General features: G+C 35.9%; 1 protein-coding gene across 3 annotated transcripts in view; it reads right to left on the bottom strand.

Moving 5' to 3' along the window:
- The window catches only part of DMXL2 (Dmx-like 2), a 47,203-nt gene extending 25,211 nt beyond the window's left edge, over positions 1-21,992 (bottom strand). For 2 of the 3 annotated variants that reach the window (XM_009584660.1, XM_009584661.1), the window contains exons 1-17: positions 21,873-21,992; positions 20,059-20,130; positions 19,294-19,372; positions 18,496-18,652; positions 17,453-17,519; positions 15,406-15,584; positions 13,268-13,448; positions 12,083-12,257; positions 11,059-11,292; positions 9,672-9,949; positions 8,782-9,478; positions 6,895-7,016; positions 5,758-5,847; positions 4,258-4,375; positions 3,379-3,498; positions 2,675-2,902; positions 266-1,939 (exon numbers count right to left, since the gene is read on the bottom strand). In XM_009584660.1, coding sequence (XP_009582955.1) covers positions 266-1,939; positions 2,675-2,902; positions 3,379-3,498; positions 4,258-4,375; positions 5,758-5,847; positions 6,895-7,016; positions 8,782-9,478; positions 9,672-9,949; positions 11,059-11,292; positions 12,083-12,257; positions 13,268-13,448; positions 15,406-15,584; positions 17,453-17,519; positions 18,496-18,652; positions 19,294-19,324 — 4,351 coding nt within the window. In that variant the 5' untranslated portion in view covers positions 19,325-19,372; positions 20,059-20,130; positions 21,873-21,992. The remainder of the gene's footprint in view (positions 1-265; positions 1,940-2,674; positions 2,903-3,378; positions 3,499-4,257; positions 4,376-5,757; positions 5,848-6,894; positions 7,017-8,781; positions 9,479-9,671; positions 9,950-11,058; positions 11,293-12,082; positions 12,258-13,267; positions 13,449-15,405; positions 15,585-17,452; positions 17,520-18,495; positions 18,653-19,293; positions 19,373-20,058; positions 20,131-21,872) is intronic. The other variant, XM_009584662.1, reaches the window with a different exon arrangement.
- Positions 21,993-26,037: the final 4,045 nt, after the last annotated feature.

Below are 26,037 nucleotides of genomic sequence, written 5' to 3'. Positions count from 1 at the left end.
CAGGTGACTACAAGAGGCATATAAACAACTTAACACATGCAGTGTGTGAGGAATGTATGTTTCTAAACTTGCTGAGAACCTGAACTACAAGTTACTTACTATGTATGAAATATAAGTAGAGATTTAAGTGTTTTTCTTTCTTACTGTATCTAATCTGAATAACTGATGTAGCTTTCAGCTTTGTTATCAGAAAATACCCAAGGACTAAGTTTACCTTTGCTGAGAAGAACAAGAATGTTAATTCAATAATATGTCAGTTACTAACCTGAGTAATTCTTATCTCTGTTCTCATCTAGTTCAGTGCTTGTCATGGCCACAGTGTCTGCCAAAGCTACAAGGAACATCTGCTCCAGTCGAGTGAGGCCTGGCAGACTTGAGTGCATCAGGTGGCTTGAAAGGACACTTGCGTGTTCTCGACCAAAGTAAGTTGGACCGTACTGTGACAGATTAATAACTTTGGATTTACTCTCCCTCTTTTCAGGCTCAAAATCAATAAAGTCTTCAGTTGTTACAGGCTGAATCTGGAATAGATCTGAGTACTGATCCTCTGTTTTTCTCTTAGTATGATCTTCAGAGCCTTGAGGTATTTTAGAAGTTTCTTCAGAAACATAAGTGGCATCTTGATCTGCAGCAAGCAGCGCATACAGTGGCAGTGGGGGAATTGAGTCTATCTCTGTGTAGTCTCGAGTACCATCCTTTCCAGCTGTGATGGTATCCTTTGCAGTACTACCACTTACACTAATGGTGCGAGAAAGATGGCGTTTAGGACCAGTTCCTTCTCCAGCTTCTGTGTCTTTAACTATTGCAACTTCTCCTGCAATACATTTAACTAAATGCGATAGAATGGCTTTGGCTCGGCGAACTTTACCTAGATCCATAAGTTCTAATAACTGGGTTGGATGATACTGGGGTAGAGTTGGTGAAAGAACATGAGCAGCTTCAAAAAGGCCACCATCCTGAATTACAGTTGGAGTGCCAAAGACATCATCCACAATACCTGCCCCATCAATTACACTGGTCTTCTTCACTATCAAGCTTGTTTTGAGTGGATCTTGTGTTGTTGAGTCTTCAGTAGTAAAAACATCACTTTCTCCATCACCAAACTTGACAGCATGTTTCCACTGGGCATAAACATGCATTTCACAATCCATTCCCACTACCAGTATACCATCTCTCACCCAGGACAGAGAAACAGGCAGTGAAGGAGTGCCGTCTACAGATGATACCAAATCAATTGATCTAAGCAACACCCACTTTGACTTTATACCTTGTTTTATGCTACCACCTAGTGGTAAAGTAATGACAGCTACTCCCTCTTTGCTGCTAGTTTGATCTGTTACAATTCCCGAAAGTCTTCCATACATGAAGATGTTGGCACCAACTCCAACTGTCAATATATGTGAACCATCTTCTTTTGATACCCAGTCCAAATGCACCAAATGCTTGATACTGGGCACTTTGTCTTTATTCAAAAAAGCATCTGATTTACTGTAAACAAATAAATTACTATCTACGCTGACCCTTGAATCAAGTACACTTCCAACCTTAACTAAATCATCCAGATGAATTGTCTGTTCCAAAACCCATTCTGATCCTCCTGTAGACTCACATTCAAGTATACAAACATGCATGGAAAATTCTTTGGAAACAAAACCATTATGCTGTATGGGTTGTTTGTATGCTACTGCAAGACGTCCTGTGTAAGAACAGCTGACGGCAACTGGCCTTCCTACTATGCTCACTGTACTGCTGCTGTCTGCTCCTTCATCATTCATTAAAGGCCATTTTCTCCAATGATATGTTTCCCTTTCTTCATTTTTGCTGTTTAGGTCTGTCTCTACGGTACATCTCCAGAACCGCACTCTGTTGTCTGAACATGATGTTACTATCAAATAAGGTGCAAGGCAGACTGGGTATATTGATGAAGAACTCAGGTGACCTGAAGTCAGAACAAACATATTTACTTTTAGTAATACAAAATAGAATGCCTACATGAATAAGGCAGACGTAACACTGTCTAACTACTGATAAAGAACTTTACAACCTGGCATTATTTTTCTAATTTGGAGTTGGGTAAGGGCAAATGTATTAAGACTGATAACAGTCTTGCAGCTTGAACATTACTAATCATCTGCATTTCTGGTCACTATTCAAAGATGATAAGCTGGAACTGAACTAATTCAGAGAATGATTGTTACAATAATGAGAGGAATACAAAGCCTTAATCAGATGAGATTAAGGAAGTTAAGATTAGGTTCATGTAGCCTACCAAAATGAAACCTAAGAGGGAAGGGGGGAAAAAAAAAAAAGACAGGAGACACAGACAGACAGACAGGAGAAGGTGTAAGTGCATCAGGTAAAAAAAAGCATATATACCCAACACATTAATGCTGGCAGATGAACAAGCAGGTATAAATTGTTCATTAATAAATTAAGACTATAAGTTGAGTTTCCAACTATTAGAGCAATAAGTTTCAGGAATAGCTTTCCTGTGGGGACTTGATTCATTTATGGAAGGGTAACATGACATGGACACAATTATTTGAGAGAGCCTTTTTAGTCCCGTGTTCCCTGTATCAGTAAATCAGAATGTGATAGGCTGAGAGGATACAATCCTATAAACTACGAGGTAAATTAGTGGACCAACTGGATAAAAAAAAAAAGTTAAATTTACCTGCTGAAGGAGTTGCTCTTACTACTTCTACACCAACAGGAAGATCCAGAGGTTGGCTATACACAAGTCTGGAGCTCAGAATGAGTTTACTAGCAGTCTGAAGATTAGCAATTGATGAAGATCGTGGAATGGGACTTATGCCAGGTGATATATCTGGAGAAGAATCCAGTGTCTTTTGCTCAGGTACACTAAGCTTATTCTCTAATGAAGTAGCTTCAGTTGGTTTTGCTATATAAAAAAAAATTGCCAACAGTGTTAAAAAAATTGTTTACCAGTAAGGACAAGGCATGAATATCCTATAATCAGATTTATTTTTTTTAGCAGTGCTTAAGATACACAGAAAATAATTATATGACATGTTCAAGCTGTGTTAGTTTTATTGCATGCTGTGGCTGTTTGTTTTAGGATACCCATAACGTTATGAAATACTGATAGTTTAAAATAAAAAATCCAATGCTTAAGTACATTACTCACCCTATCAACAAATTTTTATATTGCTATTGGTATAGAATGCAAATAATGTTTGTAAGGAATCTTACTGCTTCTATTGCATTGGTAAGTTATTCTGAAGATTCCTGACTTTAAGGCTTCTGCTTGACAAAGGTGACACAATTTGTTTTAAAATAAACCACCAAGCTTTAAGTTTGATTTTAAATACTATGAAAGAAACGTCTGTCTCTAAGAAAATTCAGTCACTCACTCACCTAAACAGGCTTGCACAGATTTGAGATGAAGATGCCACATCTGAAGAACAGAGCAGCCATTACTATCTTTCTCAATTACTACTAGGTAGAACTTTTCTGAGAAAGGTGGTGGACGATACCCTGTAATTTAAACATATCACTATCATGAAGCTTACATTCAACATAAATAATTTTTAATAACAGAAGACTCTCTAAAAATTATTGATCGTAAAAACCTGTTCTCCTCTTTGAAAGAAATTGCTTGATTATAAAACAGTATAAATATTCAAACAATACCATTAATAACATTTTTTTAATCAACATTTTGTTTGCTCATGGCTACAGAAGAATTACAAAAATAAAGAGATAGACTGACTTACAGACAACCTGCATATTAGTGGCAAATCTAATTTATTAGATATATTTGCCTTCCCAGTCAGTTTGAACTATTTTGCTAGATTGCAAAGACTCTTTTCCATCTGCGTGCTTTCTTCCTTTTTCTTTTAAAGTTTTAAGTCTACTACCAAATTCCCCAGTTACTTTCTACTGTATTAACTTGGAAGTCAGATATATTCACCTTATCACCTGGAACTACATATTGATGCAGAAAATACACTTCTGTTCTCTTTTGTACACATTTTTAAATATAACATACAGCATTTTGAAAAATAGCATTTGTCATATAAGTTAAGATGTTTCACTCTAAACAAATTAGAATGCCTTCGTTTAATGCCATTACTACGTAACAACAATTCATATGAGAAACATGACATAGCCATTTTACTGAATTCTACAGATTCTCATTAAAAAGGAAACTAGCATAAGCCAGCTAGATTTCAGTATTCTTTAAGAATGTTTTTGGTACCTACTTCATTCGTATTAGTTATTTTTATGCTATACCTTGTGATGGCTGGAAAAATATCTCAGTTTCCTTCCCTTCCACATCTTCCTTATGTGGTTTGTATCCCAAAATGAAGTCTTCTTGAAAGACATGAAGCAATTGTGTGTTTGAGCCACACTGAAACATTAAGCAATAGTTACACTTCCAGAACAGTATAGCAACATTTTGTACTAATGCAATTATTTCTTTTGTGCAATCTAGTTACCGATGAGGATCACTTTCTTTTATAATGTTGAAATTATTTTAATGCATCAGAAAAACTAAGCATTTTCCTCTTATATTAAGAGCAGCATATTCTAGAACCTATTGTTTGTATATTCAAATAATTTCAGAGATCTACCATGCTAGACACATTCTGTAATAACATTTTTGCTGCAGTTATTGTCAGATGAATTAGTATCTGATTGTTTTTTAATTCTTTTGGTGTTGAATAAATGACACCAAAAGAACTCTTAGACTTTTATCTCTCTTCAGTGGGAAGGCATGTCTGCAGTGAATTGCTTGGGAAATCTAAAAACGGGAATGAATTGCAGATTTTCCTTCTCTCGGATACCTCAGTAGCTGTCCTTCCTGACAGCAACAGATTTCTTTGCAGTACCTCTACCTCTCTACAAAGGAGGCTGCTGGCAGTGAAATCCTTTCCTGCAGGCAAGGAAAAACATATCCCCCAAAGACAGTGATGGCAAAGTTTTCATGTTGCAAAACACCCTCCGTCTTTTCCCAGAGAAACATGGAAAGAGGGTATTCCCTGTACTCATCTATAAAAAATTCTAGAAAAATATTTTGTAAATCTGAACTTAAAATTGAAGATCCTATGTGATGAATACTTAAAAGACATGGAAATTTATTGACAGAGAAATACTTCTTTATATATGTCAAAAACATCCAGATGTCTAATTAAGAAATAGTAAAAACACACTGTTTTCACAGGCTGCTTCCTAACAGAAAACAGCACTGGAACATGTGTGATAAAAATTAACCATGAGTAAGAACAAGGTGTAATAATACTACCTCCTCATTGTTTGAAATGTATAGCTGTATTAGTTAACAGATAAAAAATTGTCTTACAAGACAGACAAAAAAATTGAAGTCAATACATAGCTATGATTCCTACATTTTGGTACAGTTAGGTCTAGTTTTTATGTTTGGGTTTTTTTTAATGTTGTTCATCTTTTTGTTTGTTTGGGTTTGGGGGGGATTTTTTTTTTTTTCCTTCAAATTATGATGGTTTGTAAACATGTCATTAGTTAAGTTTTGTTTTCATCAAGATTTATGCTTAGAAAATATTGTTACACTCCAACAACGGGATTTGAGCTCCTAGCAGCTGAAAGAAAGTTGTCTGACGTTCAAGGTATCCCAACATTCACAAAAATTCAAGGCAGTCATTACCACCATAGAGAAATGTCATTTTACCTCTTTTCAACAGATTAGGTTAATTAACAGACAAAGCTATTAAACACCTTCATCTGATACCCTTAAAGAGTTAACCATATATTTACTTTGTTAGTTATTGCATCGAGTTCAATAATGCATCCTGGTCGAGCAGTAGATTGTTGGCTCACAATGTTAAACACTTCCCCAATAAGTTTCTAAAACAGAGCAAAATGAGAAGAGTTAGTATATTTTTCCTTCAGACAGAAGGAAATTGCAGTCATTTACAATAAACTTATGCTTTAATTTTCCTTGTAGGCATAAACTGTAACAGATTTCTTCCAGTTGTCATTTTGGCACTTATGAATAATGCGTTTATCAAGACATTTGCACTGTTGTGAGTCTGCAGCTATTCATGGGGATAGCACACCAGTTTTTATGGAAATTAAATGTTGTTTATTTAAAGATTTATCCTTTCATAATGTAACTTAGTATCTGTGCCATGAGAAACTCAAATATACTGCTTCACTTTTGTTTAAAGTTTCAGGTTTTGTCACAACACATAAAAAAAATAAATCAGTACAGTCTGTATATAAATTGTAGGCTCTGTTGATTTTTGCTGGAATGTTCACAATCATTGCTCCTAGAACAGATTCTTCAGACTGATCTGAATACTGACAGGCTCTATCTTGCATGACAGCTTATAAAATAACAGAAGAATGGAAAAAAAGGAAAGATGGGCTTCTTTGTACAATAACAGTGCAAGGTCAGGCTTTACTTTGCTTAAAGCCACAGAAATGAAAGATAAAAAAGGAAGAAAAAATTGCTTATTACAGAAAAAAAAAAGAGCTAATATTACCCTTGGCAATAACCTGCCGATTCCCTCCTACCCCATTATCTCTGCCCTTCCTCATATATAGATGTAACTTAGGTAGGTACCCCTAAGTCTTGCTCTTCTGTCTTCACCTTCCCACTTAGACAAAGAAAGAAATCCTATTTTTCCTTTCCCCACCTGCTACAGGTTGGGGAAACTTGTCAGGGAAATTTTGTTTCAGCCCAGCCACTTTTAGCAGTAATAGCTGCATTTCTGTCTGCTAATGTTTACAGACAGCTGCAAAACATGCAATTATGTGTAAGATCCTATACACGGAATGGCACAAAAATTATACGGAACTAAGTGAAGACAAACCACTGAAGGGGAAAAAAAAAGTTACCCAAATTACTTTCATTTTAATATTTTCAAGCCATTGCTACATAAAACTTACAGATGATTCAGGGTCAGATAATTCATCTAGAAGTTTTCGTGCATCTACAACGGCTTGATAGAGTCTCAGGTTTTTGCCATCAGATGCAACAAAGCAAGCACTAGCAGAGTTGCAGTATGTACCTAATAGAAAACACAAAAATTTCATAGTTAAAGAAATCAATGGCAGTCAAATGGCATCAGGTAGTCTACTACAATCCACTTCACAATATCTGAATATGTTTCTAATATAATTTTCAAAAACTGCTGAAGCAAATGTGTGCATTAAAACACCATTATTTGAACTTCGAAATAACTCTTTCTGCTCATTTATGTAACTGAAACTCCTCATAAAAGTTGAATAATCTAAGTAGAATTCATATATGTTTACAAATATTGTTCACACATGCAAAAAACAGTATGTAATACACCTAAGGGAACGCTGCCATTCCTTAAAATGGTTACGTTCTCTTCACTGTCACCTCTAAGGAGGTGCTAACTCTAGCTTCCCTAGGTTGTCAGAGACGATTTAGAGTAGGAGTCTAAGGTAAATGTTCAGAAAAGATGTATTAGCTATAGCTTTTTTCCTTGTTTACTGTCTCTAGGCTCTTTGGATAAAGTTAACCTCTATGAATATTCCCTTCTACCTTCCAGTTGAAAGTGCAGATATAAAAGCGGAGGGAGAAATATATCTGCAGTAGTGAATAATACATGAAAAACTGTAAGTGTCTTTTTTGCATCTCTACAGTATATAGAACAGGCTTGACACAAGGTTTTCTATTCTGATACACGTTTTCCTCTTACATTTTAAGAGGGAAGCAGCTAGTTATTTGTGTTTAGAAGACTTTGTGGGATTCAGACAGCACAGAATGTTACTACGTGAGCAGAGAAAATGGATTTATTTTAAATCAAAGATATGTCATGCATTTATTAAGCATATTTAGGATTTTTGAAGTTGTACAACATCTTTGACACCCATTTAATCATTGCACTGACACACTGGCGTTAGGATAATAAAATAGCCTGGCATTATTAGTATAAAATTTAATGTTACATTCACAGCACAAATGACATTTTTAGTACTGTATACAAAGATGACAACTACTACAACAGCATCTTTATGATAATTCAAAAATAAGTATCTGAATACAATAACATTTGTAGAGACAATTTTCGTAATTGCAATAGGAAGCCCTAAAATTAAATAGAAAAACTGAAGAATTGTCCTAGGGCATTACACATCAGATGTTGTACTGCCTGACCTCTGAAAAAGTATTGTTTGCAGTTCTGTAAGTTAATGTAGTTTATTTCTTTAAAAATACTCTGTATTCTAACTGGGCTTTTGTAAACCACTGATGGCCTGAAGAATTTCAGTATTGTTTCAGGATCTTCTAAGCAGAGTTCTTAGCCAGCATGTTAAAAGATTTTGATACTGTAAATTTTGGCTGAAAATCTTTCCCAATAATTCAGATATTCAAGGGGTCCAAACACTAGTTCTGTTCAACCCACTGCCTCCTGCAGCTGTATGTGGCCAACAACCCAGATGCCTAAGTCATCAGAATATCTGCCTTATTAATACCATGTCAATGCAGAGAACACTCAGTGAAGCTGCCTAAAGCACTGAGGAAAGGGATCGTCTTGTTCTTTGTGAGTGATGATTGCTTACTCACACAAAGAAGTTACTGAATGTCAGCTGATCCACAGTAACTACAGACACACTCAGACCAGAGGAAATTTTTTGAAGTAGCTTAGCCTCAAATGAAATAAAAATGCTTAATTTACATAATACAAGGAAATTGCTGAAAAGTTAATATAAATATACTCCAAATACAATAGTAATTTATTTTAACAAATTAATTCTATGACTCACAGTGTTAACTCTATATGGAAACATGCTAAGTATACTCACCAAGGCAATAGCTGGGAATAAGTGTTGGAAGCCAGGCTACATTAGAGAAAGCGGAGGTATGAAGAGAGTTAATTCGAGCCAATTCAGATACTCCTCCAGTGTATGATAAAGGTCCTATAGGGTCTACACGCCACAGAATCAGCTCACTATAGATTGCATTTGGGTCATGGAATGTACGGGTTGCTGCATTTTTAAGTTGCTGCCTAGAAGAACCTTTTACATGTTTAATAGGATCCATTATTCTGTTTATCCTGTCAGAGTCCCAGGAACTGTCTGATTCAGGAGTTAATAGAGCATTATGATGAGAAGATGTTAGCAGTAATGGTAAAACAGAATGGCAAGCTAGATCATTGAGATGAAAACGGTGACCGCAGTACCTAAATTTATGTGATACAGTTAGCACAGTAGTGAAAGCTGATCTATCAGCAAAAGTAACTGCCCACTGGTTTAGAGAGCCATCTATATGTTTGGAAACCATCATTACTATGGGAGAAATTATATTCACATTTGCACTGTCCTGGGCAAAGCTTGGTCCTTTATTTGCTAGAGTCTTATCTGGAAAGTCCATTGTCTTCTGATGTACAGCATTACTGTTATCTTTTACAAAGACAGGGCAAGCATACATCATAATATTTTTGCTAAGGGAACTAGCATCTCCTGATGGAAATGCAACAGGAATCCTAGACGAAAATGAAACCTAAAAAAAAAAAAAAAAAAAAAAAAAGAAAAAAATTAGAATATAACAATCCAGCTTAAGTCTGAATAAATGTTAGCTGTTTCACAGGAAGTACTTAAAATTAAATTCATACTGATGTTCAGATATAAAAGAAAGGACACAATGATCGTTGATTAAGATCATAAATAATAAAACAATTTCAAATATACAATACCTGAACTTGTCGGAAGATCCCTGGAGTGCATTCATCTAAATATTTCACATGCCACACCAAAAATGTACCATCAATAGGATGGATAGTAAAAAGCATATCTGGATTTCTGTTCCATTCAGTTAGGAGCAACTCAATTTTCCGATCTAACAAAACTGTTGGAAGAGGCATGCGTGGGCCTGCTAGAAGAGATGTTTTGGGGCTTCCCTCTCTTTCTCCATCTTCATGTTCTGAAGAGCCTGTACCAGTCCCTGTCTCTGATTCTTTATCTATAGACAAGTCTGCAAGAGAAAAATGTGCCATTTTATCCATTGCAAAGATTTCCCTATCGGTTTCTATTCAAAACAACACAATATTTTTTAATCTGCTAACAGTACTACCTGATAAGAACATTCATGCACACTGAGGGCAGAAACATCTTTCTCTGGTCTGTCTGCACAAAAATATGAGGCTTTGGTCTTTGACTATTGCTTCTAACTATGCAATACAAGTAATAATAAATACAACCATAAAAATCCAGATACTTAAAGTAATGCCCTGCCTAAGATTATTCCGGTGAACTACATAAAATCACATATTTTATGTGAATGCTGGTTCCAAATTAATGTGGGGTTTTTTTGTATTTGGAAAGTAATCATGAAATATATGCTATGTGAATATTGATGAAGTAGTATGTATTGCACGTTCAGTAAGAATTATCACACTTTACTGCTTTGGTAATCTAGATTTTAAGAACCTAAGTATTATAAATGACACAATGTATCATCAGTTTACTGTCGCTAATTGGTCTTACTGGTTTCTCTAGACAGATTTTTATTTTTACACATTCTTACTGGCCAAGTGACCCTTCTACAGCCATGTAAAGTATTTCTGGTAGGATATGTTTTCCATCACTAATTTCAAAATATATCCCTCCGTTCCCTTGTAAACAGCTACAGTTGGGATCATTGAGTGATCTAAGGTTTAAGATGTAAATCTTGCCAGTACTGGAAATAGTGCAGTTGCATTGAAATGGAGCTATGTCCAACCCTTCTTAAAGCTTGCCATAAATTGGTATGTCATTGCTGGCAATCAGATTGTAAGGTAAATAGAGAGCAGGTCTTAGTCATAATTTCATAGCTCAGTGGAATATATCCAAAATGGAAACGAAAGACAAAAGCTACCTTTCTCTGTCACTGTGTATATCACTATTGCTTTCCAACAGAAAGTACATAATTGAATTTTTCATGCCATAATTACAGCAGCCAAAATTTCAGCTGTAAATGTCTATGTATTTAAGATTAGTGATATAATGTTAGCACTTATAATTCTTGTGCTAAATAATTGCATTAATTATTGCATTAATGTGCTTCAAAATAATTCTTATGCTACGTATCTCAATATTACTAACCATGATCTAATTTCATGTGTAAGCCTCTCTCTTTTTCTTCCATTTCTTCCTCCTCTTCAACCTCAACATCAAAATCTTGTTCTAGTTCTTGTTCAGAAATTTTTCTTAGATGCTGCATAAATACTTCAATAGAGGATGTAAAATTAAATTCTTTATTATTCAACCAGTGAACAACGAAGCCTCCATTTCCTTCATCTATATTAAAAGCTGTTCCAGCCAAGACTGATGGAATATCTGTGGACATTTTTAAACAAATAATAAAGCTATATATTAAACTGCTCATCTTTTATACATATATACACACACACGCATATATATACACAGAATTCTTAAGTAAGACATATAACTTATTTTAGGTAGAACATAATTTGTGCCTGTAAGATTAGAAAAGGTAAGATGCAGATCAAGTTTCTACATGCAACTGTAATTAAAAAAAAAGTAAAGATATTTTATCATCAATAAATTTACATGAAACTTGATTCTTTTGTGAATGGTAAATGATACTCAACAGTTCTAATTGCTCAGTTTCCTATGTTGCAGTGTTGTCATTTTATGTACAGATTTTAGGTAAGGCACATGATTGCTCTTTAATCTTTTCCTTGTTTAAAATATTCTGCATTATTCTATAAAAAGCAGCTGGTTTCCTGCCAAAAAATCCGGTACAGCTTTTTTTCATTCACTTTATATTCCGTAGGATCCAAATACTCTATTCATCATATACCATTGCCTCCCAAAACCCAACAATCAAACACCAGACAGACTTGAAATTTATGTTCTTTTGCTTTCTGATGAGCAAAGAATTTAATTGGCTTTTAAAAGTGCTGAAGGTATTCAGAATAAATTCAGCCTTATTTGTCTTACAAAACTCTATGCCAAGTAACAGACTTGTGAAATAAGAGTCTTCCCACAAATTCCCTGTATTCAATTAGGCAAAGCAAAGAATGTGCATCTCAGCCCCCTTTATTTATTTTTTTTCATTTTGTGCAAATATATTATTGCAGTTTAATAAATGGTTGTATTTCACCTGTATTAGGGTTGATGCTTGCTGCTATATGGAAGTGACCAAGTGCATTTGCATGATGTGAAATGTGACGCTGAACTTCATGAGTACCCTGTTGATCTGGCAATACATCTGTGTGGGTAACAAGAACTGAAGATCTCCTTTGTCCTTTCCTCATATTTTTCAAATGGTGAATTGTCTGGTATGGTTATAAAAAATAAATTAAGAAATACTAAAAAACTGTAAGGTAAAAATTCACATTTATATAAAGCCTAAAGCTTTTTAACTTCCTTCTACCTAAGAAGTGAAGACTAATTTCAAAAGGATTATTTTAAATAGTTTTCAACAAAGATTAGTAACACTTGTGTACATCAGTTCTGGCCAAAGGCAAAGCTCTTGTAAGAATGTTCTGAAAGTTCCTTTAATATCTGCTCCAACAATACCACAAAAATGCACACTATTTTGTGTAACATTCATAAACAAGATTACAACAATCTAAAAGCAGTAACCTTTGCAATATAATTTTATAATGAATTATTTTTGTGTAACTAAAAATTGCTGAGAGCACATGGAGAGCACAACTGATTCAACAGCCTAAAGCATACTTGGTTCCACTCTCCCTATTTGTTGTTGGTCATGATATGCAACAAGTAAAAACTTGGTCTGATTGTAATAGTCTAAAAATGAATGGTAGGGTGGTTGGGTTTTTTTGTTTTGTTTTCTTGTTTTTATATTGATAGGTTTTCTTTCACTGTAAACTTGAAATAAACTTGATACGACTGCCACTGAAATTTAAGAGCCCCATAATACCATCTTTTGGAAATACAATTATCAAATCAGGTAACTAAAAATTAAAAGAGTTTATATACGGCTTCAACTGTTTTTATAATTACAGACTTTCAGACCCAATCAGAATGAAACCATCACTTACTATTCCATATTAAACATTGTCTCTTCCCATCACTATTAGTTAGCTATAGAAAAAGTAGATTGAGTTTTAAGTACATGGAGCTTGGGTGCAGAGTTGCAAAGTCTCTGACTTCTTCAGTGTTTAGTAATAGACTTCAAAAACATATGAAATAATTCACACTATTCTGTTATGCTTATAATAACTAGATAATATACATTCTCAGAGTTCTACATCCTTTTAATACTTAAGTTTTAAGAATCTTGAAATAAAAATTTGACAAAATAAGTATCTTCTTGTACCTCTAGTGCATGCTGTATTTTGTCCTTTTGCTTTCCAGATTGAGAGATGGTGGAAATGCTGGAAGTGCTAGTTTCACAGATCTGCTCACCAAGAAGAGTATCTTCTGGCAACAACGTCTCTGCCCACAGCCGACAGATGCCATCAAGACACGATGTGAGTAACACATTACAGACCAAACCCCTAACAATAAACACATCAAGGTTACTACCCAATGTAATTAAATTAGCCCTACGGACACAGCAGAAATTAGGGGAGTATACAAGTATTTAGTAGTTATTGTTTCATCCAAATTTCTGCCTCTCCCCTAAGTAAAGGTTTTGTATCAGTAATGATTTTTGGCATGCTGATAAACCCATAGATTATTGGCAAAAGTGCGTGTGAACATAGAATGGTTATTGATAGAATCATAGAATGGTTTGTGTTGGAAGGGACCTTAAAGATCATCTAGTTCCAACCACTCTGCCATGGACAGGGACACCTTCCACTAGACCAGGTTGCTCAAAGCCCCATCCAACCTGGCCTTGAACACTTCTCTGGGCAACCTGCTCCAGGGCCTCACTACCCTCATAGTGAAGAATTTCTTCCTTATATCTAATCTGAATCTAACCTCTTTCAGTTTAAAGCCATTACCCCTTGTCCTATCACTGCATGCCATTGTAAAAAGTCCCTCCCCAGCTTTCATGTAGGCCCCCATGGGGGGCTTGGAAGGCCCCCTTGGAAGGCTGCTATTAGGTCTCCCCGGAGCCTTCTCTTCTCCAGGCTGAACAATCCCAGCTCTCTCAGCCTGTCTTCATAGGAGAGGTGCTCCAGCCCTCTCTTCTTGGCTCTCCTCTGGACTCACTCCAACAGGTCCATGTACTTCTTATCTTGGGGACCCAGAGCTGAATGCAGTACTCCAGGTGGGGTATCACAAGAGCGGAGTAGAAGAGGAGAATCGCCTCCCTTGACCTGCTGGTCACGCTTCTTTTGATGCAGTCCAGGATACAGCTGGCCTTCTGGGCTGCCAGCGCACATTGCCAGGTCGTGTTGAGCTTCTCATCAACCAACACCCCCAAGTCCTTCTCCTCAGAGCTGCTCTCAGTCGATTCTCCACCCAGCCTGTATTTGTGCTTGGGATTGCCCCGACCCATGTGCAGGACCCTGCACTTGGTCTTGCTGAACTTCATGAGGTTCACATGGGCTCACCTCTCAAGCTTGTCAAGGTCCCTCTGGATGGCAACTCTTCCCTCCAGCGTGTTAACCGCACCACACAGCTTGGTGTCATCAGCAAACTTGCTGAGGGTGCACTCAATCCCACTGTCCACGTTGCCGACAAAGATGTTAAACAGTGCCAGTCCCAATACCGACCCCTGAGGAATGCCACTCATCACTGGTCTCCACTTGGACATCAAGCCATTGACCGCAACTCTTTGAGTGCGACCATCCAGCCAATTCTTTATCCACCGAGCGGTCCATCTGTCAAATCCATGTCTCTCCAATTTAGAGACGAGGATATTGTGTGGGACAGTGTCAAATGCTTTGCACAACTCCAGGTAGGTGATATCAGTTGCTCTTCCCTTATCCACCAGCACTGTAACCCCATCGTAGAAGACCAACAAATTTGTCAGGCATGATTTGCCCTTAGTGAAGCCATGTTGGCTTCACTTATTATTTGATAAATGCAACAGTTATTATAAAACTGCAGTTATGAAACTGCCTAAAGTATTTGACTTGCTGGACTACGTGAAGAATGCATAAATTTTACTAAATAATGAAAAGTGAAATTGAACAAGTAATTAAACACCAGTATATACAACAAGGCGCAGAAAATAGCTTATTAAATGCTAATCATTTAAACAAATATTTTATTTCCAATGTCATAGCACCATTTGATGAAGACAAAGCCTTACATCCATGCTTCCTGGCATAACTTGAGAAGGCACTGAAGTTTAGACCATATTTTAGAATAAATCTCACCCATTAACATGACTATCATTATTGTACTAGGTAATACAGGGAAGATGTTGATATGTTTTATTTCTTGAAAGTATAAGCAGAGAAATGTAATCATGTTCTTGATGGCCAAACTTTAAGCAAAGTGTTAAAAAATACTTCATCAAAGGCTTGCTTGTTTTTTTAAAAAAGAAAACTTTCAAACCTGGGCATGTACTTGCTAATGTTACGCCATGAAAATCCTGTCACTGCTCGAGGATGCGCCAAATAAACAAATGAGAAGTGGACAACCCCTGAGCATTTTTTCTTTTCTTCATTCTCTTGGGGCAGAAGAGATGACTTCCAACCAGTCATAGGATACCAAACCTTTAAGAGGCAGTCATCCTAGGTAAAGCAATAAAAAACCATGGGGTTAGCTAGCTATAATTAAAAATGTCACAAAAAGAAAATCCCAAATAATAAGGAAACTGCTGTTCTGGTATCTTTCATGAAAGCTTGATCTGTGGCCCAGAACCATTTGCAATTTTTCAGACAACCCATTTCTGAGACCACTTATTTCATTGATGGTCATCCTGGAATGAGTTACCGGACTGAAGAAATATTCTGCCAGCAACACTGCACTCCCATAAGGAATTTTTCATCCAGGCCAGCTGGCCCCCTACTTTCCTGTTGGTTCTTTATGCATTTTCTGCATAGCACATATGCATGCTTAAATCTCATGTCCATTTCCCTGCAAAGGTAGAAGCCAGAAATAGGCTGCCACTCACACTACAATATGAAGCTCATTAACAGTCAGTTTCTCCACTGAGACAATTCATGCTGTAAGTCCCTGTTGGTTCCCAAACACAGGAAGCCTGACTTTCGTGGAAAGCACTGTACCTACTGAGCATAGGCACACAATAGAGGAGCAGATGCATATTACAACCTTCCCCTCCACCAGCACAACCTGTGCTACCTTTCTGCTTTGAATGGTTGGGCACCACTGACGTAGTTAATGAAAACAAAACTGAAATGCTGACACAGCAATACTACAGATGCTGATAAGGGAGACTGGAGTATGACGATACTGATGTGAGCTAAGGACAACATTACTAGTATGACAACAGTAGATTGTACACAGCTGGATGCCACATCCCTGGATTTCAGGACTTGCTGCTGGAGTGGAGATACAGAATAAAGTAAATAAATGAATAAATTACAAACCTCTGAGAGTGTAGATAAAAGATAGTATTTCCTGACAAGCATCAAAAACTACAGTATCTGACCACAGATTCTGCAAGAAGGAAGTCTGACAGGCAGCCCTGTTAAGAATTATGATCAAAGCTGCGTATCTCATGAAACAACTAAAATAGAGCTGTCCTACAGACAGAAAATGACTTCTGGAACCATCTGCCTCATCTACTTAGTCAAATTCTTAGCTATATAAAAGCATATTCATGGGAAATAGAAATATGGAATGAAGCAAATCTTTTGATGATTTTCTAACCACAATGATTCTAAATGTAATATTTACTAAGGTTTGTAAGTACGTTTTTAGTCATAAAACAATGCAGCTCATGATTCAGTTGTTGTCTTCAGTAAGTGTAAGAAAACAAAGGTTCCTAAAATTCATCTCATTGTTCAACCAACATTAAGTGCAAGCAATAAATGCTTACCTATCCAGACTTGAAAACCAAAGGGAATCACTCATATGAGAGGGTGACATTGAAGAGAATTATTAACTGAAAACTTAGCTTGAATAGCAATTTGACAAAAAATATGCCAAACTGAAATAGAAGTTAAGAACTGATGATTGAACCTAGAATTCACTGAATAGAAAATCTTTTCTAATTTATCCACTGAGGTGTGGATATTATACCAGTTTAAATGTATGTGTTCTATCATAATGATCTAATATTTATCCTCATTATTTCCAATAGAAGTAGAAAAACATATTTATGCATATCTGAAATCATCTAAGTATACTTTATCTAAAATATATATATACACACAAGTCTGTATCATTGTCACTGTATTTCCAGGTTGATTTTCAAATATTCACAGTAAGAGTACAGAGCTAAATCCCATTTCTTGTGGCCGAAATTCATGGAATTACATGAAAATACAGCATTACACATGAGATGATAATTTAACTTAGCTCAGACTGCAATAGAGTGTATGGTCCAGGACTATTCTATATTACTTATTTACTTTTGTCAAACAAATGCAAAACATGGCAAACACTTATTTAATTATTCTTTTTTTGTCCTTACCTTCCCAGCTGTTGCAAAGTATTCACCATCAGGAGACCATGCCATCAGATGTACTGATACTGCAGTCCTAAAAAACACGAGAGTAAAGTTTTAAGCTGTAAGTAAAGCCTATTTATTCTATAGTATTATTCCATATGTATTCAGTTGATTAAGTATTACTGTTCATTATTTAAATGAAATATATTAGTATTTTATTGTTGTTGCTTTAAGCATACTTTAGAAACAGCAGAAGCATAAAAAGTATTTGCTACAATGAAACAAAATATTTAGTATTTTCATAGTTTTACAGAAAAACAGCCCATAAAATAAATTGTTTTAAGTATGGCAAGCCAAGGCTAGATCCAATGAGATCACAGAAGTGAAGTTTGTCCCACCCGCTCCTCTACTCCTAGTGAAGCCAAGACAAATAGTAGGAAGAAATGAAAGTTAAGATCTTTTAGATAATTTGTGATACTATTTGTGACTACAGCTTATGGGTCAGCTGTCTGAAAGAGGAAAGCAGCCTATACAGTGCTTTGTGGGCACAAAATCTAAAATTGCTTCAAAAAAGACAAGAGAAAACAGGTTCATAGGCAGCTGCTTCCCAAGTCTGCATATATATAGAAATGGCTGACCATGAAGCACTTCCATAACATGGATCTCAAACAGAGCTGGGTAAAAAGAGTTTCAGGACCCTCTTCCTAAAATTCAGGAAGCAGCTTTCATCTTTATCAGTGTAGCATATCTGCCTGCTACCGCTCCTCTATTCAGTCTCATCCAATATCTCAGCACTACTTTCAAAGATGAGGAAATGGGGACAATTTTGATACATTGCCAGTTTGATACATTGCTACAGTTTGGGTAAGCCTTTGACTAGGTTATGTGGTGATAGGTCACTTGAAAAAGTGAGGAATTTTTATTTGGAGTAACTTACATTGTTTGAATTTGATGGTATTTTAAGCTGATTTAAAAGCACATTTTAAAATATGGTTTTGGAGAGAAGATAAGGTTGATATATGAGGTAGCATTGCAATTTGTCTTAAAATAAAGATTATCTCACTCACTTGCACTGCCAGACACATTTCCAGTCATTTAGAACTGGGAGAACTTTATCATCTTTGATCTGATTGTCAGGATCACCATCTTCATCTTCTTCTAGAATGTCACTAGATGGGGGGGCCCACAATTGCAAAAAGTCAGTTGCTGTCAGCAGCCTGCTACCTGAAAGTGAGTGATATCAGAGCTGAGAAACCAAGATGATGTATGTATGTTGAAAGATTAAGCCTGTCATCAGATTTTGTTGAGAATTATTCAAAACAGGTTGAAAACTCAACTTTATGAAGTTTATTTTAAAGATGATAGGGTATTCAATCATATTATACAGCTGTTTTTATTAAAACATTTTGAATTTACAATACATTTTAAGAAAGAACATCAAGGTTTTTCTTGGTGACTTCAAATGATAAATCATATTTAACAATGAATGTTGCAGACGCTAAATAGCCATTCACATCTCAAATAAATACACATTGTTAGACATCTTATAAATATCTGTGTCCGGGTACATTGCTGATTTTAATTGTGATAAAATTCTATTTAAATGATTATTAGTGTTAATTTAATTCAGTTAGCAACTTAACACTGTGATTCCCAAACTAAGATATTGCATAAGAGACTCAAGCACTTGGCACAGCATCCTCACAAATGCTAACTATAGCCTCACATTTTACACAACACTGTCTGAGAACAAATAATCTAAAATTTCCATATTCATGCTCTCACTTTATTACAATAAAAATAATTTGTGTTCAAGTTCTCTTAACTACAGATGTTGAACAAATACTTCACAAACTTCACATTACCTTGAGGATCCCATGCCAGGTTGTAAGTCATAGAACTGAGGAAGAATTGCCCAGTTTTAAGCCACTGACACTTTAGCTGCTGTAGTTTAAAAACAGTAAAAGATTAATTCCCACAGCAAAATACAAAGGTAACAGTATTTCTTTCTTTCTCTATGAAATTGCTCTTAAGCCTGCTGCAAAAACATTCAGGACCCCGTGGAAGACTGCTGAATCTAGTTTTAATAATTTCTTTAATTGTTTTATAAAAATTAAATGCATCACAGAGTGCCCTGTGAACCAGATCTGGACCTGTCACACATACAAACGTATCTGTAAACTGTAAACTAGTTAGGTCGTACATTTATAACAATGTAAGGGATGGCTGTATAGATGCAACAAAGATTGTGAAACCTGCTTGAGAACATACTTAATGCTTGAGTGCTCGGCCATGGCTGTGATGTTAAAACAAGCCTGGGTACACGTATACAAGTCTAAGTCATATTTCTGTACCACAGATCTGACGACCTCTTCAAGTTAAAGAAACACCAACTTGTCACCATGTCATTCTAGTATGACATCCGAAAACAAGATGTGAACTTAGGAGGAGTGCAGTCCCCAGTTCGTGCAGCGGAAGATTCTACCCATCCAATTTTATTATGGATGGTGGAAAACTTTTATCCATTAGTCTTCTGTGTGCCAATGTAATATAATAATAATAACTGGCAGACAGACTTTTGCCTCTTCTAAGAACCTAAACAAAATTACAAGCATGAAATACATACTTACACAATTTCTTTTATGAGAATTTATGCCAAGCGGTTCAAAAATGCAAACAGCATTTCCATATGATGCTGCAATCTGGGAAAAAAATAAATTGAAGACTCAAAATGTAAGGTTAGGAGATAAGTGTAACTGCTCTTTAGTATTCCAAAATAGCTAAAGAATTTCCAGTACCTTTTCTATGCGCCATTGTTCAAGAAAAGTGAAATTAATGCAAATGTCATTAATTATGTTATAGGTATACTTTCTTAAGGAAGTTGAGAAATACATACTTCTGAACAAGCCCATCTTTAAGATTTTAACTCTAAGTAAGGAAGACATCTTGTTCAGTGGGATAAACACTGTCAGTCAGATCTAATATATTCTTCTAGGGTAACTACTGTTAAGGCATAAGGGAAAACTGATGCCTTCACTACTTCTGCTCACGTTCTGTCTACTTCACAGCTAACTAATAAATTAATTATTAGTGTCTGGATCTCAGTGCGTTCCCAGATTCCATTTTGTACCACTAAATAATAATTACAAGAAACAGGAGGAAATGTAATTCTATTTTGAACAGTTAAATACATTTTGAGGGGAGACAAAGGGTAAATGGAAAAACTGAAGTACTTCTACCACTGAACCCCTCAATTTCTTTCACTCACTTATTTCACAGAAACCTCCATACACAAAATGGTCTTTATTAGGAATTTATCTGGTCATGTTCCTAATCCTCATATGCTTATTGAGTACTTTTGACTATCTTTAAAAATCCTTTTTCTTCCTTATAAGATTTTTAAAACAAAAACTGTTTACGTTCTTCCCATTCAGGATTTGGTTTCCTCAATACAGAAATTATGTAAAAGTTTCACAACATTTATTATGAAATCTTATTTCCTCTTCGGGAGGAAGGTTGCAAGAACATACTCCCAAAGAAAAGAACAGAATGTGAGTTCAGAGTCCTGAATGCAGAACCGCCCAGGGGTTCCTGGTGATCTTGCAGGGGCCACCTGTGCAGCTGGAATCACTCTTCCAGTCCTACTGGGACTGCACTGCTGCAGTGCAGGGGCCTTGCCAGCGAAACCTGCCCAAATCCTAACTAGGGCTTTCTCAATACTGCAACCAATTTTTAACTAGCTAATAATAGTAGGCAGTGACAACTGACTAACAAAATTTGCTCAGTGTACTACCGTAACTCATAGAAAGTACTTTCTTCTCAGTAATCTAAACTGTCTCTTTAGCATTGTTTAGGGATTAAAAATAAAACCACATAGCCAGTCAAAGGGCCATGCAGTTATGATGGCTCATGCTGTAGCATTTCTAAACACGTTAAGCATGCCTAAGCTTTTCTGAAAAATAAAGTATTTCTAATTAATTAATTTGCAGGACACACAAACGCACACATGCACATGTGTGTGTATATATATGTATACATGAATGATTTATCCATGTCTTCTTTAGCTAAATGAACATATAACAATAATGGAGCCAATAACAATAATTTTAGTACCATTCCAGTTCTGATACTATACTGTAACTAACACATATTTCCACATTTTGTGAGACCTGTTATTGCAGGTCCTGGAAAGGAATAAAAAACATTGTTACAAGATGTCTCCTGCTTCCCCTTCCCTTCCCCTCCCCCAAAATTACTATTAAATTGAAACAATTCTCCTAGTAACACAAGAGGTGTTACTCAGAAAGTTACAGATCAGTAAAAACTGATCTTTGTCATGAAATTAACTCATAAATACTATTAACGTATTATGTTGCTGTTTAATTATTTCATTAGAGTATTGCAATTTTTAAAAAATTCTACACAAATTTATTAAAATCCTTACCCTGCCTTGTCGTTGGGAGCACTCCACACAACTGACCTGGATATTTCCATGTTTAGCACCCGGAATTATTTGCACACATTCAAAGTCATTTGCCAGAATAACAATGTCACAACCAGAGCCATATGCCTGAAATATTTTTTGAAAGAAAAACAATTAAAAATGTATTTAAAAACCTAACTGAATAATACTTACCAGACAACTTACTTTTTGACAGTTGTGAAAATCTCCATTGAAACAAGATGTTACTATGTAGCCAGTTTTTTCCTCGCTAATTCAGTAGCACCAGCAGAATAAGCAACAAGTAAAAACAAAGTAGCAAAGGAGACCTTAAATCTCCCAGAGTTTAAATCACAGCAAGCAGTATTAAAAAACCAAACCAAACCAAAACCAACCAAAAACCAAACCCCAAACTTACTATATAACTTAAGCTCTGTGTGTACTTTCACTTTTGTTTGTTTTGTGGAGTTTTTTTAGGTTTTAGTTAGGTTTTTTTTCCTCCCCTCCAATTCTTGTTGCCTCTTAGAGCAAGGCAGCCAAGAGTTTACTATTCAGGTGCACTTATTATTGAATTTGCATATAAATTTCTTAAATATGTGTGTGTCGCGGTCCCCTACCCTTTTTTTTTTTTTAAAGAATATTAATTGATTCTTTTCTGTAAGAATCCAATTTCTGGGCTTTTCTGAGTTTTAAGAAATACGCTTTACTTTAAGACTGTAAAACAACAAAGATTTGTCTTGGATATATTGTATCTTGTGCAATACACACTACAGTCCAAACAATTTGTTTAAGAATAACTTACAGACCAATGATAGCTTGCAGCACGTTTTATTGGCAGGATAAATATATATCTGTCTGCCAACCTTTCACCTGTCCTAGTGTGCCAAAATATTCTAAAAAGTTAATCACTCCAGATGATCTGTTCCACCAAACTCCCACATTCAGGCACAGAAATCCCTTCCTAGCATCAATCTACCAATAAGCCTTTTTAAAGTAAAGAGTTAAAGCTAGAAGTCTCTTTCCTTAAAGTAAGTTTTCCGCTGATTCCAATACAGTAGGCAGAATTTTTACAACAGCTGAATTAAGCAGAGAGTGCAAGTCCTCAACAGTCAATTTCAGATAGTACAAAATTACTTTGTCATTTTAACTTGTCCCCTGCTTCTTTCACAATAATTTTCAAATTACTGAGCCCTAGCCCTCTCCTTTGAGGTCAATCAGTTTAAAGGCTACCTGTATTATTTTTGAGAAGTGTATGAGAAGTTGTGGGTATTTCTATAGATTTACGGGATCAATGCCCATTGATGGGCACACTAAGATAATGGTGCAAAATAACCACTGGAACTAGGATGGACAATTTAGGTCTCATGGCCTTCTGTGTCTACTTCTGCTCCTCCTGGGAAGGAGCAACAAGTGAGAAAGTCTGAAGAAAAAGGCTTAATTTCGTGAAAGTACAGTCACTGCTAAAAACAAGAAAGGAACAGCAATACAAGCAGCAAAGAGAAACTCAGGCCTCAGAAATTAAAACACCATTACAATTGCACACACAAAAATGAAAACTGCTTACAAAACATAGATTGTCTAAAAGATTTCCAAGGTCATCTCACAAAAATAAAGTGACACAGCGCTGTCTGAGTCCTCAAGCCCACAACCGTTGTTGTGGGAAGCTCTGAGGAACTGATACTGAAGTTATTCACAATGTAAGCAGGAGAGGGGAAAAAACCCCAACTGCTAAAAGGTTGTTAGAGGGAAATTATCTATGTAACAGAATATCCTAGCTCCTTGATGACTAGGCCATGCAATTATTAGACGCAGTCTGGAAGGGAATAAGTTATTATTAAAATGGAATACGATTATTTCCAGAAAGTAAGAGAAAGAAAGATGAGATTCTGAGAGAAGTTCTGGCATTGAACAGGAACTCTTTTCGTTTTGTTGTTTTCCTATTTTTTATATTGGAATTTGCTGCAAAACAAACTCCACCAGCAGTGTGGAATGCTGGACAGGCCAGCATATGTTCACAAGTAGGAAGGAGGAAGATGGAGACCAGGATGTGAATGCCCATAAGTAGACAGGAAAATAAAAGCAGGTCCTCTTGTTCCAACAATTTATTCAGAATTCTAATGTTCATAAGCAATTGATTCTCCTATTTACTTCAAAGGGTGAGCAATTAAAACAGCAAAGAATTGAAAGACTCCCCTTCTTTTCAACAGTCTGCCTCATAACTACTAATACAAACCTACTAAAAGACATCATTTAAATTGTTATCTAATACAGTAAAAAAAGATACCGATCCACTTCAAACAAGGACTTAAACCTTTTGGATACCCTATTTTTTCATTGTCATTATTGATAACTTGATTTGCAAATTTCAAACAAAATTAAACATAATTTATCATTAGTTGCAATCCTGTTAGCAGGAGATATGGATGGATCTCAGAAATGATATATGGAAAGGAAAAGACTTCTCAACTTTAATTTCCTTATGCTTACTGTTCTTAAACATGCATGCTTGTATGTCTGTTGACTCTGTAAAGCAAAAGAATTTAGTGTCTTCCTTTTTAAATGTTTTAGTTTCTCTTCTCTCCTGTCCCCTATCCGCACTTCTTATTACAGCAACAAAGCAGTATTTTTCTGGCTAATTATACTATTTAGCATATTTTTACAAAGTTACATAAAAAGGTGGTTGTGAATTAAAAGGGTGGTTTACAGTAGAAGAAATTTTTTTTTTCTTAAAGAACCATCAAGATATAGAGATCTCTTTCCTAAGTGAAATCTTATTACTGTCACTCATATCCTTCCTACTCTTTGCCTGTTTGGCACTGCACCAACAGGTGACTCAGCACACCTAAGTGCCCTATGCCCACAGAGAGGATCTAGTCCGTTAGAGACCTTAGTCAGAACACATTCCCAACAGCAGGTATGAGCCTTCAGCTCCAGGTTCTTTGAGCAAGTGCTGTCTCTGGTTCTGGGGTCATTTTCTCAGTGTAGATATTTATTCTGAGAATGTCTCTCATTTCTTGAAAGTATATTAAAGTATATGTACCTTAAATCTTAAATTTACTTTAAGAAGTACATTTATTATAACCCCACCTTTAAGAAAAAGTGTCCCCTCGTTTTAAAACAAGTGTTCACTTTTTCACATTTATAGTCTCCAAATTTCTCAAAACAGAAAAGGTCAACATACTTTTCTGTACTGAAAGATATTTCCATATTTCACATTATATGTCTAAATACAAGGTTTCCATTTGATTACTTTTATGAGGCTTTTCTAATATACTCAATATATTAACATGTTTATACTTGAACAGAACACTTCTCTATTAAATCCTCTTTTCATTTTGTCCTTTCACTCCTTAAGCTCGTAATGCAGTAGAAGCACCCTATGTTGGCAAAGAATAGGGAAGTGTCATAATATTTAACATTAGTAGTTCCTTCTTAAAAGATTCAGCTGTCAACATCAGTAGTTCCTTCTTAAGGATTCAGCTGACATCATCTTCAGGGAAATCATTCACGCCACCACAGGTTTCTCCTGCCAGAATAACAGTGGCCACAATATTTGTGGCAACAGACTAACAATCTGCATAGCCTGATAAAAGGCATGGAAAATTGGTAAGCCATATGAAAAGGAAAGATGGAAAATAAGATTCTGAGGTACTGTAATGGATGAAAGCAGCACAGAGGTCTTAGATAAACAGAATTATAAGCAGTCATTGAAAGAAACAAGTGCAGTAAAAACCACCCACATGGAGTATCTGCCAACTTCCATTTCTATTGTCACTGATAACTTCAAAGAGAAAATTAAATGGAGTTGCAAAACCACCAGAATGCAAGGATGACTTGCAGGGTCCATAAGCAACTAATAAGCTGTAGTTTGCCAATGTCTGCTCTAACTGTCAAGATCTGGGACCACTGAAATGAACAATGACAAAGCTCTAACCGAATGCAGGAACACGAGACATAAGCAAGACATTGTGTCCTACTATAAGAGTTTATGCTATGTCCTCAATTTTCAGATAATACAAAAGCAGCATGTGCATCTCTTTTTCAGCTGCCCATGTTTTCCAGTTTGGTTCTCTAATTTTAATGTTGAACACTGGAACTAACAGACTGGGCAACAATTATTCCTTCACATTCTCATCTTGTTTGTTCTTTATATAAATATTTTTATATA

The sequence above is a fragment of the Fulmarus glacialis genome, unplaced genomic scaffold, assembly GCF_000690835.1.
Source record: "Fulmarus glacialis isolate BGI_N327 unplaced genomic scaffold, ASM69083v1 scaffold20259, whole genome shotgun sequence".
Lineage (NCBI taxonomy): Eukaryota > Metazoa > Chordata > Aves > Procellariiformes > Procellariidae > Fulmarus > Fulmarus glacialis.
Note: the sequence above shows the minus strand (reverse complement) of the source record. Positions and strands in the feature narration are given on the sequence as shown.